The sequence below is a fragment of the Equus przewalskii genome, chromosome 1, assembly GCF_037783145.1.
Source record: "Equus przewalskii isolate Varuska chromosome 1, EquPr2, whole genome shotgun sequence".
Taxonomy (NCBI): Eukaryota; Metazoa; Chordata; class Mammalia; order Perissodactyla; family Equidae; genus Equus; species Equus przewalskii.
Window position 1 is genome coordinate 153,207,257 of NC_091831.1, and position 14,477 is coordinate 153,221,733.

Below are 14,477 nucleotides of genomic sequence, written 5' to 3' on the forward strand. Positions count from 1 at the left end.
CAGGAAGTAGACTTGATACGGAGTCAAGTACAGCAGCTTATCTCCCTCCCAATGTGGATGGGCTTACAGCCTGTAAGTATTTAATTTCAGAAACTTAGCTGTATATGTGTTCTAAGTGGAACATGTGGTTTTAGATTTTGTTGCTTTAATATGGTTATAAAATGGTAGCTAAAAATTCCCTTCCCTGCTTAGAAAATTTATCTAATTTACTTTGCATTAACTTGTAGTTTTTTCAGTTTTAAAGTTTTTGTGTGCACCTAGTATGCATTTCACCTAATTTCAATATCATAAGGTGAAATAAGGTAATATCTATTGTGCTTATAGAGAAGAGGGTTAATTTAGCAAAATAATTATTCTTATGTGTGTCTTAGATGAAACTAAATGGAGGCTTGAATTTTTTATTTTCTTGATTGGAATGTACATACAGCTATAGGAGAAGGTCTGGATCATGTTTAATGTTAATGACTTCATTTTTTCATCAAATCCTTATTGGATAATATGTGCTGGTATCAAAACCAGGTTAACAGAGATCTTAGGGAGTAAAGTTAAAGCCAGCAAATTCCAGCGTAATACTTTGTTCAGAATTCCTTTTCCTACATGTGGGTGTTTTTGCGGACACCCAGATAGGCAAGCTCATTCATAGGTACAATTGATGGGGATGAAAACAGGCACATATAAGTAATTAATAATAGTTAAAAACTGGCAAGTGCCATGAGAAAGAATATGGTAATATGGACATTACCTTGTTTGCTTGTAATAGCTATTTTTTGTGTTCATTGTTTCAGGCTCATTTTTCAAACTTCAGTGATCACGCTGATAAGTGTTAATGCTCATATTTTTCAAACTGAAATCCTTAATTTTAGAGATAAGAAAGAAATTTAATTGATTACTGAGCTTAAAATATTGACTAGAAAAGGCGGTTTCTTTTGTCTTATTTTTTTATTAGCAAGTCTTAAAATTGAACAGATTTTAAAAATATAGTTGTTAGTTTCTTAGTTTCCAGATTTCGTAGTTTCTCTCATGTTGCTTTCAAATTTCGGTCCGTTACTCTGTATTGTTTGCATACTTTAGAAAACTAGCTAATAGTTGATCTCACCTTTATCCTTGTAAACGTTGAAGTTACTGGTGATTTAATATTACATCACTCTTTCAGGCACGGTTGGAGTTAGAATTAAAAAAGACACCTAAGCTAAGAAAATTCTGGAACTTAATTAAAAAGAATGATGAAAAGATGGATCCAGAAGCAAGAGAGCAGTATGTTGCCAAAGCTTTGTTCCATGTTGGTTTATTCTGTTGTAATATATTGATTGTGCTTCTTAGATAATGTTGACTGGTTTGTTGTTGACATAGTGCTGGACCAAATAAATGATTAAGAAGTACTTTTACTTAGACTGTCATGGGAGTATTTTTCACAGAGGTCTAAAGGGGAAACCACGTCACCACCATGTTTTTCTTCTTTCTCTTCTCCCTGCCCCGGTGATAAGTATATCAATGATCTTCTCCCTGCCTTTTGTCCCTGGTCTCTCCATCATAGATGGTTCTCAGTTTTGTCCACAATCTTCAGGCTATCAATCCAGCTTTTCTTACTCTGTCACTGTTAATAATAACTTTTATACACGCCAACCATAATTCCTTCATTAACTCAAGAAATATGGAATGTTTATTATGTTGCCAGGTACTATTGTAGGTATAAGGGATGTAGTAGAGAACAAAATAGAAAGTAATTCTTGCTCTCGTGGAGCTTACATTCTAGTTGGGGAAGACAGCAAAAACAGATGAATTATATAGTATATTAGATGGTGATACATGGTAAGGAGAAAAATAAATCAAGTATAAGGACTAAAGAAGCAGGTGGGGGCTATGTGTTATTTTAATAGTAATTATCAAGTAGGTAGAAGTCTGGTAGCGAGTATTTATTGCATTGAACAAAGTGCTACTGGTAGGACACAGGGGAAGGATCTGTATACTCTAAAAGGTTTGTTTCTCTCTCTCTCAGGCTAATTCGTCAACTATGCTCTTGCCTTATTTACTCCTTGACTGTTCCAGCAGTAATCTTTTTTCTTTTTCCATCTTTAATTGCTCTTTTCCACTTCTTTTTCTCTGCTTATGTATATATGCTAAGGACTCACTTCCCTTGGGCCTCTGATAGCTTTTTTGACTCTTATTTTTTCTTCTATTTAGGAGAGTAGTTTATACATGTGCAGATAGTAATGGAAGCCATGAGTACAGGTGATATTAGTTAGTGAGGTATGTAGACCATGAAAAGAGGACAAACTGGAGTTATGTTGATGGTTACTGAAAATAGGAAGAACTGAAAAAATCTGGATGTCAGAGAAATGAGTTTGGGAGTAAGGGAGTGAGAGTTATGAGGACAAGATATTAGAGTCAGAGTAGGAGCATCCCTTTGTAAATTCCAACTCCAGTCTCAACGGTTTCATGATATCTTTCCAGCCAGCAGCCTCTTGATTGGACTAACTGCATGATATCTTTGCATCATTTGACTACTTTTTCTTTTTAACCTCCCTGTTCCCATTGCCTCAATATGATTTAATCCTAAATCTCTCTGGTCTGGACTTCTCTGCTTTCCTGTCTTTGTATTACCTTTTGCTATGTACTTCTATTTCAATGCATGCCATGAATTTCAGTTTGGCTTAACTAATTAATACTCTTGTTTTTTCCTCCCAAACTCACCTTTCTGCTCTGTTTCTCTTAATTCTTCCAGCCATTTGAGCTTGGAGCACTCCACTTCTCTGACCAGCTATTTATATCCAGTCAACCAGTGCTATCAGATTCATTTTTTGTCCTTCCTCGTCTATCCACACTCTGTCATCTTAATTCAGGCCTTTACAGCCTCTTACTAAACCACTACAATAAATTCCTATTTGATGTTTCTTCCAACTTTCCCACATCAGTGAGCCTACGTAGCCATCTTCGTAGAAAATTATGTTTATTTTGCCATATTCCTACTCACCAGCTTCCAATGGTTTGCTCATTCCTGTAGGATAAACTCGAAACTCCTTACAGCGGCATTCAGAAACCTCCAGCTGTTTCTTGTGACTTCTCAAACCACTGGACTAGTCTGTTCATTGTTTCTTAAACATTCCTTCCCAAAGTACCTTTTCCCCTCCACTCCGTTTACTTCAAGGTTAACCTTCTAAACACTCCTGTAGACCAACTGCTTTAGGCCACAGTGCTTTATTCTTCTCAACTCCTAAAACACGCTGTGTGTTTTTTACTGAAACGCCAGCTGTTTGTGTAATGGTCAGAGCATGTAGTTGTTTAAAGTATAGGTTCTACAGGTAACTTTGGGCAAGTTACCTTACCTCTGAGCCTCAGTGTGAAATTGGGACAATAGTACCTATTTCTGTTTAGGACTGTTGTCAGCATTAAATGAGATTATTTGTATGAAGTACTTAACACAGCTCAAATCCTAGCACAGTAAGTGCTCAATTAATGTCAGCCAGTTTTATTAATTACATGCTGGCTTGTGTTACTAGTTATCTTTGTATAACATGACTTGTCATTTCAGGTATCTTTTAGTCATTCCCCTCCTTTGTATTTCCAGCAGGACTGGCATAATCAATATGTGATGGTTGCTGATTAATTGGTACCTGGTGTATCTTAAATTACTAATGAGTAGAAAATTGTTTTTTAAGCTAACATTTAATTTTTAGACATTGTAATATTCTATTTGCTACTTTAAACATATTAAAGTATAAAAATTACTCACCTCCAGGCCGGCCCAGTGGCACAGCGGTTAAGTTCACACGTTCCGCTTTGGCGGCCTGGGGTTCACTGGTTCAGATCCCGGGTGCGGACATGGCACTGCGTGGCAAGCCATGCTGTGGTAGGCGTGCCACATATAAAGTAGAGGAAGATGGGCACGGATATTAGCTCAGGGCCAGTCTTCCTCAGAAAAAAGAGAAGGATTGGCAGCAGTTAGCTCAGGGCTAATCTTCCTTAAAAAAAAAAAGAAAAAATTACTCATCTTGTTTTAACTACACACTTAAACATTAGATTTTTAATGTTAAGGGCAGACTATAAATGAAATTTTGAAAACTTTTTAGTCTTGACCTTTAAATCACAAGTGAAAACTTTTACAGTAAGAAGAAGGAGGTGCTTTCTTAGCTGCCTTGTTAGGCCAGTAACGAAGCTCTTCTTTTCTTCATGTAGTGCTGTATTTACATACAAAGAAGAGGCTGTGTTCAAATTATGGTCCCAATTGCAGAGAAAGATAAAAGTCTTGTTCAGTATTTAAATTTTACTTTTGAAATAATTGTTTTTCAAAAATAGTTTGGTCAACATTATCTCTCTGATTTTAGAGCCTATCAAGAACGAAGATTTCTTTCACAACTCATCCAGAAGTTTATCTCTGTGCTGAAATCAGTCCCGCTTTCTGGTAACTTTCTTCTTGTTCTCAGCTCATTTGTGAAGTTCTCATTTAGATCTCCCCTGTAGTATTTACTAATCTCTGGTCTAAAAACTGCTCTTAGAATGTTTTAAAAGTATGATGACAAAGTGTATGTCCTCCACTTCTCAAATATATTACGAGTCTGAGTACTGTGACTACCTTAAACATTCACATATTTTAAAGGCACCAGCACGGTTACTGAAATGTTCATTTATTTAGCAAATATTTTTTGAGCTTACTTACAAGACTCAAGTCCTTAACAAGGTACTGGGACACAGTGGTGAACAAGACAGTCACAGACCCTATCCACATGGCATTTTCAGTATGGTGCTGAATAGTGTTTTCAGGCGACATCAAATACTGTTTGGAGGGGAAGAAGAGAATTATTTTTGAGATATGAGCTAGACAAAAGCGTGGCTCCTATTTATTGATGAAACAAACATAAGTACTACGTAGAGGATAAACTTTAAAATATACAGTGATTATACTATATATGGACGCATATGTGTGTCTGTGTGTTATATGTCTATGTACCAAGAGGGGCTAATTACATTAGTTGGGTTTGCAAGATCTTCTTTATAAGCATTTAGTGAATACAAATAGAATATTGTTTACGTAACAAAGGTATATATATACTACGTAAGATATGTCATTGGTTAATAATATTTTATTTCCTAACTTGAATATAATCTAAGAACAGCTCTGCAATGTATCATATTTGTATTTTTGCATCAGAGATTGTAGCTTTGTTTAAAATACAACAAAATTGCTTATAAATGCTGAGTCTCCAAGTAATATTTTACAACTGAAAATTATACCTATAATTCAGTGAGCAATAGACACTAATTCTAAAAATCAACTCTACCTGATTTGGGGTATATTATTACTACCACCATCAGTAAAAGGAAAAATTGTCATATGCTGATTGATAAAATCTGAGTTGTTTAATATTAATATATTTAAGTCTTTCAGTTAAGCAACCTAAACCTGGAAAGAGGACTTAGATTTGGTTTTCTTAACCAAATAGTAATAATTAATGCTTAGAACTACTAATGTCTGTAATAATTAGGGTCATAAAAATTGATGACTCTAGCTATGGAATGTTTATCTAGGGTCATGTAGAAAGGTTTGAAAATCAAGTGACAGCAACAACATAGGCCTGCAGTAATTTTAACAACCTGTAAACGCTAACTGTTGCTGCTGTTTTTCATATATTGTCAGAAAACAGTATTTCTTAACTTGATCTTGAGCTTTAATGAAAATTTGTTAATTCGCTGGCAAAGGAACCAACAAGATGATGAAAATAGTGTGCCAGTTCAGAGAGGGTATAAAGATGGATGGATTGTATCGTTAAGAAACAGAAAACTAATTTTTAAAAGAATAAGAAGGATTGTAGTTTCATTTAACAGGGTAATTAAAAGCATGTTCATATCAGTTGTTAGAAAGGAAACCTGTGCAGGATGATCTGCGATGTCAGGACTGCTGTCAGAAGAAAGGAAAACACAGAATACATAGAAGAAGCAAGTGATGAGGACATGTTGGCGTCTGAAATTGGACTAACAAGGTTTCAGCTCTGAACAATATGATCAGTAGGGCCAACTAATGTAAAAACAGATAGTTTTATCCACCAGACCTCAGGAGTTGAGCACCAGGCATCGTGTTCTAATTTTAAATAGGCCATTGCCAATAATTTTCTCAGGCTCTAAATAAAAATACAGAATACAAAGTTTGCTCACTTTTTAAATTTTAGACAAAAATATTTTCCTTTAACGGTAACAAGAACAAAAGATCGCAGCAGAGGACTGGTTTGAATGGATTTGATTTAAAAGTTGCTTCTTTATATTCTTTAGTTTCAACAGCTGTGTGACCTAGACTGTGTCTCAGAAAACTGGATTCTAGTTTTAACCAGCTATTACTTTGTTCTACACTTTCATCTTGTCATTTTCTCTAGTCTTCAGTTTCTCACCTGGAAAATGAAGAGCTAGAGTAGATGTTCTCTAAGATTTTTTCCAGCTGTGAAATTCTGTGGTTGTTGTTTTAGGGTCTGGTTTATGGGCATGTGTTAACTAGAAAAGTTCCACTTAACATCTCCATATATTAGTCACAAAAGTATTCACATTTCTGTCTTCATAAAGCCCTCCATTTTCCTGTATACTGCAAATAAATTAAATAAGTGGATTTATCTGAGCATTTGTAGGGTGCTTTGTACAGGTTTAGCACTGGATTAGTTGCTGCTGGGAGTCCTTAGACTAAAAAGCAGTAGGGACCCTGAAATTAATCTTCTTTTTAATTGAAACAATCTTGGCAGGATGGTTTAGCTGGTGAAATGGTAGACCATTTCCTGGCATTAGGAAAAAAGCCTTATAGCTTGAAAGTATGTCATGTCACAAGGCAGTAATTATTTGAAAAACAAAAATAAATGTTTTTTAAAGTAGTACATTAGTGCTCATGAATAACATAAAATAAAATAGTAATTTAAAAATATTTTATTGCTCTATGTGTCATTGGCTTTTTAATGTCAAAAGTAATGCGTGTATAGTGGGAAAAAAGTCATAAAAATTGTCCCTTTAATTAGTTTGATGTGTATCTTTCCTACCCTCTTTCTGTGCATTCTAAAGATAAATATATCTTTGTATGTTTACATGCATGCATATATGTATGTTGTTTATGCATGTGAAAGAAGTTCTAAAAGTTTGCCATGTGAAGACAATAGGAAAGTGGGTCAAGAATTGATAAAAAAACTGCCTTTCTAGTTTTTATATCCAGATTTTTTCAAAATCTGACATTCAGTACAGATTTTTAAAAATTAACACTTTAAAAATATTTTTGCAAATCTGATTTTTAAAATGTATTTCTGATGCAAGCTAGGTTTTTCATTTTCTTGTATTTGTAGAGCTAAATATAAGGATAAGGCCTGCTTTTTTTGACATATATGTGAGGTCCTTACTGTGAATCATAGTTAGTCCAATCCTGATGAATAAGGGACAAATGGCGTTGTTTAAATAACTAATTAACTGCCAATTTTAAGATACAGTACCACAGAATGGCCTAAGTAAGAAAATGCTAACATGTTTTCTGTTATGTCTAGAACCTGTCACTATGGACAAAGTTCATTACTGTGAAAGATTCATTGAACTTATGATTGATCTAGAGGTAAGAAGTGTGCAGTGACCTTTCTGTTATATAATCATTTAGGAGGCTCAGATTAAGCATATGACTATATGTGAAATATTTCTTTGTCACCTGAAACAGTCCTTTCTTTGTTTGTACCTATTTTAAGGTGTTTCATAGAGAAGAGTCAAAGGCATTTGACCCTTGAAGTCTTCAGATGACTGTCAGATGGCTCTTTGTAGAAAAAACATTATTTAGTGTAGTTATTAAACATGGCAGTTTATTTTCTGTCGCATTTTAATACCCCTGTATAGAGTATTGAGTATTTAAATACTGACTGAAGTCATGGGTTTATAGCCATTTCTTTAATAATCTCACTTTTCTAAATGTGCCTCATGTTGAAGAAGAAAGATATAGCTCCTGTTGTCAACTTTTTAAATTAAGGTTCTTAAAAGAGAAGATTTCATACTATTAGGTACAAGATTTTGATGGAAAGTTCAGGTGCAGAGTTGGTGTAGTTCAGATTGAATTCATTTTCCTTCCTTTCTCCTTTAATGAAGGAAATTGAAAGAAAATCCTCTTCATTCATTCCTTATCTGGAGAGACAGGGTGGTTTCTTGGCGTGAGGATTAGAGTGTTGGACTAGCAAGTCATTCATGAGATCTTCATTCAAATTCAAGCTCTGCCAGTAACTAATTTATAACCTTTGAGGATCTCAATAACCTCATCCACAAAATGAGGATATTTGATTAGATTAGTGGTTTTCAAACTGATTGTCCCAGTTTCTCATCATTGCCTTGCTGGCTGTGATAGTAGGGTGTAGGAAGAGGAAACTGAGAAAGGAGTCTCCAGTTAGGGGTCCCAACTCCCTTTTCTCTCAAAGCATCTTCGTTTTTAAACCTACACACAGTACATGTTGGAATTTTGTGTAGGATTTTGTTTGAAAACTAGTCGTCGAAATATCTGTGAGATTTCTTCCAGTGCTGAATTTTGTTTAGAAATAATTACCACTGAATTTATTTACAATATGGACCAGACCCCTTGCTTAGTGCACCATGTCTCTTGGGAGGCTGGAGGGTCCTCTGTCCGTGCATGATTAATATTTGTGAGTTAAATATCAGTAGACTTCGCCTCTGGCTACAGAGAACATGCAGACATAATTATTGCTGTGATGTATATTTTTTCTAGGCCCTGCTCCCCACAAGGCGCTGGTTTAATACCATCCTGGATGACTCCCACCTTTTGGTTCACTGTTACCTTTCCAATCTTGTTCATAGGGAAGAGGATGGCCATCTTTTTTCCCAGGTGAGCATTGATGTATTTGAACATACTTATCATTTTCATTTCTAAATTGATCTTTTCTTTGCTGTGCAACTGAAAGTACCAGGGTATGACAGAAAGTAAATTTTGCTAAATATTGAATTGAATAATGTGAATTCCCAGTTAGTCATTTTAAAGTAAAATCAAGTCTTAATATACAAAATGAATGTATTCTTTTGTAGGTTACCTCTAGTAACTATATATTATAATCCTTTGTTACTCACATGTGATTGTATTATTGGACTAAATTATGTGTGATGTAGTCCCACATGCTATGGAATATAATAGATGATGAGCATTAGTTTCAGGTGAACTACACCTTAATACCATGGTTCTCTTTCCATAAGATGATGGTGACAGAGGCAGTCAATAGCATGGAAGTGTGTGTATACTTAGTCTGCTGCCTTGAGTAGGAAGGCATATGCACTCCGTATGCTACTTTGGATAGGAAGACAAAGTGTTAGGGTTTTGCCTTCCCGGTAATGTCATCCAGAAGAAGAGTCTTCTAACAAACTTCTAACACTTGCCTTTTGATGAGATCATAGTTGGAGATACAATTTTTGTGTGTTTGCATATTCTTTTAAGAATTCTTTTACCTTTTATCTGTAAGCATTCCTTTTTTCTCATTCTCTTGCTAAATTTCTATCCAGTGATTTGCCAAGTATATTGAAATATATTAAAATCCTAATATCGGATCGGCCATAGATTAGAATTAAGAATGATAAAGATTTGGGGTGAACGCAACCTGTAGACTACTGATGCTGCCGGCACAGGGGGAAAGCAGGCCTTTGTTAGCAGTAGGGCTTGATGGCCACAGAGACTGACGAGAGGAATGAATAACTTAGCTTTTCCACCTTGCTGTTTTTCCTCTAATAGAAGAAGCACATAGAGAAGAGAATCACTAATTATGAATTCCAAAGCCCTCATTCAGAAATTCTAAGTGGCATAAGTAAAGACCTCAGGAGTTCCCTCTAGTGGTATAGTTCTATAAATTTGCAGTGATGTAGATAGATTTTCTTTCATTAGAATCCTTAATGTCTCTTTAGTGTTGGAATTGCAGTTTAAGTTCTTCTTGTAGAAGTAGCTATGTATATGAAATAGACGATTTATTCACAAGGCACATACTTTATTCTCACATAAGTAAAACACGTTCGGATACTTTCTGATGTGTTTGTTGCATTGTTTACATTCCAGTTTTTAAGCACCTCTAAGAAGGAATAGGACTTATTATTTTTAGTAAATAGTGTTTGTTCATGCTTTCTTGCTCTTATGTTCACACAGTTTATTAATTTAAATGTATCCTTTCAGCTTTTGGACATGCTTAAGTTCTATACTGGTTTTGAGATTAATGACCAGACTGGAAATGCTCTGACAGAGAACGAGATGACTACAATTCACTATGATAGAATTACTTCTCTACAGGTAATTGAAATGCATTATCGCCTTTGCCTCTGTTCCATAAAGTTGGGTCATAAATAATTTTTCTTTTGTATAGTACAAATAGAAAAAGATACTTAATAGTGTTTTCATCTTGAACTTTGTAAATATTGGTAATTCTGATGAATTAATGAAAAAAATGGCATTCTTTCATAGTCCTAAGTCCTGCGAATCAATATACTGATGTTTGACACTCAGAAATATTAGTTATTGGGCCAGTTTGGTGCATTATTAGTTTTATTTTATGAAAGACTATTTCAACGTGACAAAGTATGTGTAAGCATTTATAATTTGAAAGATAAACACACATAATGAGACTGAAATTTACCAGTACAGCTCAGATCTGCTGGAAAAGTGCCTTTGTTTGTTTTCTATTACTGATTCCATCTTGCTCTTGAGCTCCATTTCCTCTGGTGGCAGAAAGAAGCTTTTGTCAATTTAAAGTAATTCATTTCTTTCTGTTTTAAGAAGTCTTTTTTTGGGTAAAGACTCTGTCAAACTTAAGTTCAAACTGTCTTTCGTAATCAATTCCACCACCTGTCAAGGAGTCTCTGCTTTTCCTCTCCTCTCCCAAAGTGGCATCTGGGAACATGGAGACACTAGGATAGCCTCATTCTTTGGAAGAGGAATGATCTGCACCCTGTCCCAGCTCAAGCGTCTTTTCCTGCTTTTTTCAGAGCATTAGTGTTCTTGTCCTTCTGCCTCTGCCTTTGAAGTGACCACAGCTACTGTGGCACGTGGTCTCTTCTCTCGGCACAGGCAAGGCGTGATGGTTGCTCCTGAGGAGCCTGGATATCTCCCTGCTAATGAGGCCCCAACCTTGTTCTTGATGGTACTGGAGTTCTACTGAGAGCTGACTCACATTCATTTCTTTGCTTAGACAGCTTACTCTAAGGCTTGGATTGCAGAATTACTGTTTCATTGCCTGTAGTAATCCTATGGCAGGCTCATGCATAACCTCGGCAACATTCTGTGTTATCCACTGTGGGGCACGTGAAAACTCCTGATCTTCTCTGTGCCACATGGGCATTAAGGAAGACTAGGAATGTTGTCTCACACACTCTTACTAAATCAGCATAATGCCACTATTTCTGTTTTCTTGCAGCTTACCCCCTGTTGGTTGGAGGTGCTACCCTGTAAGGTCCTCTCTTTCCAGAGTTCTAGAAGATAGCAGGGCACAAGCACACTAGGCTTTTGGCCTCTCTCTCAAGCTCTCTCTTTAGTGGAGAATTTCCCTTGGGACTTTCTTTTAATTTTTTTAGGCAAGTTCCCCTCCTGTCAGTAAAGCTGGCCTTCATGGCTATTTTTATCTATATTCAAAATACAGTTTTAAAATTAAAAAACTGAACATTGACTCTTTGTTTTTGCATTCCTACTAGAAGAATTCTAGTTTTTTCTCATTGTATTGAATGCTTATGACTGAATAAGGCAGAAGTCCCATATGAGAAGCATATAAGAAAGAGAAGTGCATTAATATATTTTTTAAATATTATTTCCATTATATAGTATATAAATTGTAGTTGATTGTATTAATATGTAAACATTAATTTTTTTTTGCTCTTTTCTAGAGAGCTGCTTTTGCGCATTTCCCTGAACTCTATGATTTTGCCCTCTCAAATGTGGCAGAAGTAGATACTCGGGAATCCTTGATCAAGTTTTTTGGACCTCTTAGGTAAGGCAACATGAAGGGAAAACTGCATTTTAATTTTCTTTTCTGCTGTTAGTCTCTTTTACACTATTTTAGGTAATGTTACTTGCTGTGCTACTCTTCACTGACAGCTAGAAATAGCACTTCTCTCTAGTGGTATCTCTGAGTCACTTAAATATAATTACCCATCTTCTCTTTCTTTTTTTGGTAAAATTTATATTTTTCATAACTTATACAGTTTTCCTAGATCTTATATTTTTTTTAAAGTGGAACATAAAGCTGTTATCCCATCAATCATAAACAGCATACTACAGAAACCAATAAATGTTGATGATATGTGATATTAGAGATGTGACTTAGGAAAATTTTTGCGTATTTAAAGTTTATGAAGTTAGTAATATTCTCTGGCATTTAGATTTCTGATGTTACACTTTTTTTGAAAATAGTACTAATAGCATACATTTATTTGCTGTGTGGTAGGCACTCTACTAAGTGTGTAAATAGTTTAATTCTCAAAGCATCCATGTGGGAAGAGTAGATACTATTTTACATATAAGGTAACTGAGGCACAGAATAGTTAAGTAATTTACCCAGTTTACACAAGTAAGTGGCAGAGATAGGATTTGAACCTAGGTAGTATGATTTCTGAGTACTAACATTTTTTTTTAATTTTCTTTTTATTGAGGTATAATTGACACACATTGCATTAGTTTGAGATGTACAACATAATGATTTGATATTTTTATATATTCTGAAAAGATCACCACACTAAGTCTAGTTAATATCTGTCACCATACATACAGAACTTTTTTTCTTGTGAAGAGAACTTTTAAGATCTGCTCTCTTAGCAACTTTCAAATATACAATACATTGTTATTAACTATAGTTGCCATGCTGTGCATAACCTCCCCAGGACTTATTTATCTTATAACTGGAAGTTTGTACCTTTTGACTCCCTTCAACCCCCATATCCCCTGGCTCTGGAAACCACCAATCTATTCTGTGAATCTATGAGCTTGTTTTTTTTTGTTTGTTTTTTTAGGTTCCACATATAAGTGAGATTATAACTTTCTGTGTCCGACTTATTTCACTTAGCATAATACCCTCAGGGTCCATCCGTGTTGTCATAAATGGCAAGATTTCATTCTTTATTATTCTGAACCCTAACTTTTAACCACTGTGCTTTGCTATTTCCCCATTGTCCTTAACTCTTGGGAGGATTTATGTTTAGTTAGTTGGCTATTTAAATTAAACAACTGATGTTGGTTTGCTTGTTCATTTTTACATGAGAATTTAATATTAACTCTTACAATAGCGCATCGATCTGCTTCCTCCTTTTAAATAACTTCATAGAGTTTGAACAGGTCTGCCATACTATTTTTTAATCATTCTCCCATTGGTGAATCTTGAATTTTTAAATTTTTGGCTAGTACGAATAATTTGGTAATGAATATCCTTTTTGCTTCTAGGTAAAAATTTTTGTTACTGATTCCCAGAAGCAGAATGGCTGACTCAAAGGGCTTATGTGTTTAATATTTGTTATATATTGCTAAATTTCCTTCAAAATATATACCAGTTATGTACTACACCAACAATGTAGGAGGATTTATTGTTCTCCCTACCAACAGTAGGTAAATTAGTCTATTAGTCTTTAGTTTTTGCTAATCCAAGGGGGGAAAAACCCTCATTGTTTTACTTTACATTCTGTGATTATATCGGGGGAGATTGAGCATCTTTCTATTTTTCTTGCCCGTTTGCATTTCTTCTATAATTTGCTTGTTATTATCCTTTGCTAGTTTGTATTCCATTGCTTGTAGTTTTTGTTGATTTTTTTTTCTGAACCTTTATGTATTCTGGATACTAATATTTTGTCTAGTTTGTGTTGCAATTATTTTCTTTCAGTTTCTCACTTTTAAGCTTTGTTTATGGTATATTTTGTTATTGCAGATGTTAATTAATCACATCTTTCCATCTTTTTAATAACAATAACAAATGCTTTATATACAAGGCCTTCTTCACCATAAGATTACAAAAAATATTGTCTTCTATTTTTAAAGCACTTTTGCAGATTTGTTTTTTTACATTTAATTTAGCTGCATAATCCATCCAGGGAATTTATTTTTACCAATAGAACTCCTTTATACTCTTAAAAATTATTGAGGATCTCAAAGAAATTTTTTTATGTGGATTATAGCCATTATGTTTCCTATATTAGAAATTAAAACTGAAAAAATTTTAAATACGCTAGTCCTCCCTAATCCGCGGTTTCACTTTCCACAGTTTCAGTTACCTGCAGTCAGCCGTGGTCCAAAAATATTGAATGGAAAATTCCAGAAGTAAACAGTTCATAAGTTTTAAATTGCATGCCATTCTGAGTAGCGTGATGAAACCTGTGCCATCCCGTTCTGTCTCGCCCAGGATGAGAGTCATCCCTTTGTCCAGCGGATCCACGCTATAAACGCTGCCTGTCTGTTAGTCACTTAGTGGTCGTCTCAGTTTTCAGATCAGTTGTCGTGGTATCCCAATGTTTGTGTTCAAGTAACCCTTATT

The 14,477-nt window shown here is 35.0% G+C and overlaps 1 protein-coding gene across 1 annotated transcript in view; it reads left to right on the forward strand.

Annotated features, from left to right (window-relative positions):
• Positions 1–14,477, forward strand: part of AQR (aquarius intron-binding spliceosomal factor) — a 95,829-nt gene that overhangs the window by 21,301 nt on the left and 60,051 nt on the right. Inside the window, exons 7-13 of the mRNA XM_008517321.2 lie at positions 4–72; positions 1,154–1,254; positions 4,323–4,399; positions 7,500–7,564; positions 8,711–8,827; positions 10,151–10,264; positions 11,848–11,951. Of these exons, the coding sequence (XP_008515543.2) occupies positions 4–72; positions 1,154–1,254; positions 4,323–4,399; positions 7,500–7,564; positions 8,711–8,827; positions 10,151–10,264; positions 11,848–11,951 (647 nt within the window). The remainder of the gene's footprint in view (positions 1–3; positions 73–1,153; positions 1,255–4,322; positions 4,400–7,499; positions 7,565–8,710; positions 8,828–10,150; positions 10,265–11,847; positions 11,952–14,477) is intronic.